The 6,000-nt window shown below is 43.6% G+C and overlaps 1 protein-coding gene across 1 annotated transcript; it reads right to left on the reverse strand.

Moving 5' to 3' along the window:
* Window positions 1-741: 741 nt before the first annotated feature.
* ENC1 (ectodermal-neural cortex 1) lies at window positions 742-2,511 on the reverse strand (the record flags this gene model as incomplete). The annotated part of the gene is made up of 1 exon (XM_084278036.1): window positions 742-2,511. One exon carries the CDS (start codon window positions 2,509-2,511, stop codon window positions 742-744), a length of 1,770 nt encoding a protein of 589 aa, XP_084134162.1.
* Between the last annotated feature and the right edge of the window lie 3,489 nt (window positions 2,512-6,000).

Raw genomic sequence — 6,000 nt, forward strand, 5'->3', positions numbered from 1 at the left:
GTGCTATAGACTGGCAATTATTTCTGCCAGCAATATTAATTATATGCCTTCCCAACACTATATCTTGTCCAACATATATGACCATAACTAGCTATTCTGAAAAATCTGTATTTTCAAATATATAAACGGAGCAAATGCAACAATAGTCCATGCAGGTGCAACCATGCTGTCTGGGTGAGATGGAAGATTAAGCTTCAAGTGCCTGTAAAACACCTTTCATAAGACAGCAAATTTCCCCAAGGGCTGTCTGCATTGAGAAAGCATGCCATCTGCCTGGAAATTCAAGTGAATTCACTATCAGGCTTCAGATCAGTATTTACAGCATCTTTTTTGGGTACTGTTACTGGATACATGGTGTGACCTGGCTTCTGCCACCAGGAAAGCATCAGCGAACCCTTGTTTAGGATGCTCTTTATCTAAATACAGAGCAGGACTCAATGTTCAAGTTATCTGCACTTCCACTCAGCAAAAATAAGGTTTTCAACACCTAAATCATGCAGGTGAAGGTCCCATAAGAATAAACGGCTGCAAGGTATGTGGCAGGCTACTTCCAGCATCCGGCCTTGTTGCAGACAGGGCTCCCTGCTTACTGTGTCTCAGTTGCTCCAGCTGTAAAATTGGATTGAGTATACTCACCCTCCTCAGAGCCGCTGCTGAAAAGCTTTGTGAAAAGCATTATTACAGTGAAATTCAAAGGTGCTATTTCTTACCTGATAATTTGTAATTGCAACATACGCACAATTATGAGGGGAGGTGCTTCCATGTGCTGACAAATGCCGTGGGAATTAACGAGTAGGGCACAGTTGTTATGCTGTTCCATACATCTAAGGTGGGATCGTAGCAATCCAACGTTTTGCACCTCTGAATACCAAAGTAGCCTCCAACCACATACAATTTGTTTCCAGATGCCACTGCATGGCAGCTCATTCGCTTGGCTGTCACATCTCCCACCTTAGTCCACTGGTATGTCTCGCTGTTGAATTTATAAGCTGAGCACGCAGAGAATTCGGTATCTCCACCCATAATAAAAATCTGGTTACCCAGAACAGCTGCAGCTGTGTAGCGCCAGGGCTGGGGGCAGGTGGCTGGTACCATCCATCTGTTTTCACACTGATCGTAGCACTGAACTTTGGGCAGCTTGTCATGGCTAACGCTGGTACCTCCAAAAGCAAACAGCTTCAGCTTTGCACTGACCACGGCTGCGTTGCTTACTCCCTCCCGCAGCGGAGCAACCATGGTCCATTTGTTGGTCACAGGGTCATACTGTTCTACTTGCTTCAAGGATACTGAAGGGGAAGCTGGAAGGCAACCAGTTGCTGCAGTGTGTCCTCCCACTACATACAAACAGTGCTTAAGTTCAGCAGAGCCATGCCCAAACCTAGCTACCAGCATGGGAGCAGCCTTTGACCACTCCTCGTGAAGGGTGTCATACACCCACACGTCTTTGGACACCCCGTTTTCTGACCCTCGTCCCCCGGTGATATACACTTTGCAGCCTATGGCACAAGCACTGAACTCTTTCCGTGGACTTGGTATGTCAGCCTTTGGAATGATCTCCTTTGCCTTTTGGTCTACCAAGTACAGTTTGTCACACATAAAGGTTTGGCCACCCAAAAGGAAAAGCGAATGGCCAGTTTTACGGGGTCTGGCACACAAACTAGTGACCACTCCATCATTCTGCAAGATCTTTAACTTGCATCTTATTGATTCTTCTACAATCTCCTTGCTCTTCCTTTGCTTGGTGATCAGTTCTTCCATGGCCACATTCTCCATAAGGTATATGGCTGGCAAGAGAGCCAATCTCACCGTCTGCAGTAGCTCGGGCAGGTAACAGTGACGCTTAGTCAGGTCATAGTTAACCCAGTTGATAGCAGATTCATAGACCAGCCTTTCGTCTTCAGTTTCCAATTCTTCACTGGAAAGGAGCTGCACTACCATGTCTTTCGGCAGCTGGAGGAAGTCTTCGCTTTTACTGATACTCTGGAAGTTGCCAAGGCACATCCTCCAAGAGAGTTCATACAGCTTGGTGCACTGGTGAGCATCTGACAGCAGTAGCATGCCGAGACAGTTGGTGGGATGAAGGTTTTTTTCCAGAAATTCTGCACAAGCATCCCGAATGTCCTGAAACTCCAGCATGTCGCCAGCCTCCAGCAGTGACTCTGCATTCTCCTCATTGATGATAACCCTGGAGGAATACGCGTAGTCCAGAAGAAGCTCCAAGACTTCTGGGTGAATGGAATTATGAAAGTTGACTTCGCTGTCCTGGCTCTCCTTCAGCCCTCCACTGAACATTGCTTCAAAATAGCGGCTGCAAGCAGCTAGAACAGCTCTGTGGCAAGGGAATGACCTGTTCCCAGCATGGAGAAGTACATCTGTAAAGAGACGCTGCTGGCGCAGAAGGTTCAGGTGAGTAAGGACACTATCAGCATAGGATGACTTGTGGAACAAGTATATGTTTATGGAGCCAGTACTGGCCCTAGATTTGCGATTTTCATGCATGCTGACTGACATTTTCTTTCACACCTATAAACAAACAAACAAAAAAATAGTAAGATTAAGGAGACAATTAACTAATATTTTTACATACCAAAAAGTGTATCTGTTATGCACTGTGAGATGGGGGAGGGGGGGAAGTCCTAATTTATAGATCAGCGGACAGAGAATTGCATCTACATTCAGCATGTGTTTATTTTTTTTTGTAAGATGAGTTTCATAAGTGACATACTCTAAATTTGTTGCCCAACAGCAGGTTTGTCTTGGGAAACCTGATCTCCAACTTTCATAGCAATACAGTAAGCAAGTAAGTCGGAGGAGAAAGAAAAGGAATGAGGGCCGATTTTCTCACCCTTCCCCAACCCAGACCAGCTGATTCATTACATATGTACACATGCACATGCTTGAAACATTCTCCTGTACTGAATCATAGCAGGAAGAGCTACCAGACAGAATACCTAAGGAATGTCAAAAGCTGCACAGGGAACAAAACCTACTAATCCCATTAGGAAGCTTCCCTTTGGTATAATGATTCCATATGCAACAGCAGAGAATGAAAAAAAGGGAACTTTAAAATAAAAGCCTGGCAACAGTCATAAATTTACACTTGCAAAATCTTTGAAAAAAAAAAAAGACAAGTGAATATTAGAGATTACATCTTGGACTCTGCCAGGGGATGCCTGTTACAGTGACACAGCATACAGAAAGGCAGACTCAGCAGAAAAATGTGTTTTGACCGTCAACTGAAGTCATGGAGGCATCACCTCTGAAGCCACCTCAAGAGTCAGGTACTCAGAGCACAAGCCATTGGTTCATTATGAGGTCTGAAAGAGACATTAAACACATGTCCTCTCCTACCCTATTCTTAACAAACATGATGTTGTTTGGTCCCCGTTTGGAGGTGAACGTTACTGTTATCTGCCATGACATGCAGGTCTGTGTATGACTACAGCTGCCAAGTTTCAAGCCAAAACAGTATGGAGTATAAGGAAAGGGAGGAATATTGGCAGCCATATAAAGCTAATGGCCAACAAGCCACAGTGCAAGTAGTAGGAGATCAAGCACGCAGAGCTCAGCGCAAGTTATGGCTGTGACCACTACCATAAACTCACTTCACTCTCTCCAAACTGCAGAAGCATCTTGAAGAAAGCAGAGAACCAAGCTTCCCTATGTATTATGATATTCACATCCCCAGAGCCCCTTTTACTGCACATTCAGAGAGCAAGGCAAAATTCTACTTGGGAAGCAACCAATGCTCAAAGTCAGAGCATGACCTGGGGCCACTTGTGTAGGTTCTCAGTGTGGTTGTACTTCCCTTTCTCACAGACTGAAAGATTTTCATACTACTAAGCAAGCTTAAGCTGTGCAGGACTGTACAATTCTATTCCCACATTTCATGCTTCAAGATAACACAAGAGCTTTACAAACCTCAAAATAACTTTTTTTTTTTTTTAAAGTAACTGTATTTTTCTAGATTCGTCTGACCAGAATCTTCAACAAAACCAAACACATGTATGATCAGTCTGGGCAGCAGACTCCACTTCAGATCAACTGATTTATGTCTATAGAATATACACCACCTGCAAATTAACTGCAGCATAGCCAGTACCCTCCTCCTCACTAGCTGTGATAGCATTCAGAATAATTGATTTGTCAGTTGAAACAGCAAGTTTGTGATACACCTTTCCCTTCATTTGCAGCTACACCTTCCCCGCCCTGCCCTCCCCCCTCCTTCCCCCCCCCCCCCCCTCGCAAAACTGAGATCAATTAAAGAACAAAGAGACACCTTACTGCAGAAGTACCATAGCCTATTTCCTTTAATCTGGGACATGACTTCCTGATGAAACCTAACTGTGATTGAAAAGAGCAAGCAACACAGCCCCAGTATACAGTGCTCAATCCCAAATCCTACAAAACAGAGAGGAATCCTTCCCACTAGAGCCAGATGGCAGAGTATCTGTCTTCTCTACCATGCAAAAATTTGGAAAGTTACTTTATCAATGCTCCCCAGGCCGATCTATTAAATGCATTAACACTAAACACTAAACTTTAGGGAAGCTGGTGCATCTTCACAATACAAATCCTTCTACAAGGAAAATTAAATTACCTTTAATGCAATTCTACTGTCTGGCAAACAAGGACTCAGATGGCATTCAAGGATCCTGAGCGCTAATCTCAGACTAAAATTACCCAATCTATAGTCAAAAAGATTATACTGACCGTACACAGGTTGAAACCCACCGGAACTGAAGGATTACAGAAAGGGCTTCAAATGCTAGTACATAAACACTTTGGAGACATGGATGGGTGAACCTTTTACTGGCAAAGCACACCACCCACCTCCCCTTAAAATTTTGCATTAAAAATTTTTCATTTAAAACTTTTCCAGGTACTCTACCTTTTGTAATGCTATTATGATGCAGTACCAAGCATTCACTGGATTTCCACTGATCAGCTTTCCTCACACCAAGAACCTACTCCTACAAGGTCTCCTTGCCAGGGAGCCAGACAGGAGCTAAGCACCCACTGATCAGAATCACCAGGATAGGAAGATGTTCTTTGCCCCCCTTGCTCTCCATCCCAAGTGAATGCATAGACACCACAACCTAATCTAGGCATCTGTGGGTCTCTAAGACAATTCCTCTCCTTTGCCGCCATGTATAGGGGGAATTCACACTGAACCGAAAACTTTCCTTTATCATCCACAGAGTTCAGGAACAGGGTAAGTAAAGTTCACACCAGAGGATGCAAACACAGAGATCCACAGCAGGCTCTGCACTCCTGCAAGCACCACGTGCCCAGCATCATTCCGAATGAGCCCATAACCACAACAAAACAGAAGCAAACATAAAAAAACCCACCCTGCAATTATGCGTATGTTGGATGCTAGTGAGCTAGGGGACCATATGCAGAGGAGGAAGAGATCACTGTGTGTTACCCAAGCCCACCCACAGCCATAGTAACCAACACCGCTGTATAAAAAAATGTAAAATCATTGTAAGAGCCACTCTCAAGGAATTACTGAATAAAGCACTCTGCATTTCACCCCACTTAAAATAGGAAGACTTGTTTTTTCAGTGAGCAATGATATTTCTTACTAAGCACTTGCAGATTTCACGTGTTCTGGTCTTTAACTGTTCAAGTAGCATTGCCTTTATCAACTCAATGTCATTTGAATCGAAGAATTCAAAGTATGCCAATTCACATTTAAGATAAGCTAACGTATTTCCTCAGACAGAACAAAGATACATATCTGTACATCTTTTTCTTTCACTGTGGTTGCTCAGATGAGTTCACACATGGACTAGCTAAACAAACACCCTTACAAGCAATTATCATAACTCACCAACGGGCAGTGTTTCTGTAAACACATCCTTCTGCAGTTTCTGACAATTAGCTCAGCCCAGAATCTTACAAGAATATTAAAACATATAAATGACATCTCTGATTTCTCCACTTGGTGCTGGAAATTATGCAAGCCTCAAATACTTCTGCAGAGGTAATTTA

Source organism: Gallinula chloropus, assembly GCF_964237585.1.
Source record: "Gallinula chloropus genome assembly, chromosome: Z".
Classification (NCBI taxonomy): domain Eukaryota; kingdom Metazoa; phylum Chordata; class Aves; order Gruiformes; family Rallidae; genus Gallinula; species Gallinula chloropus.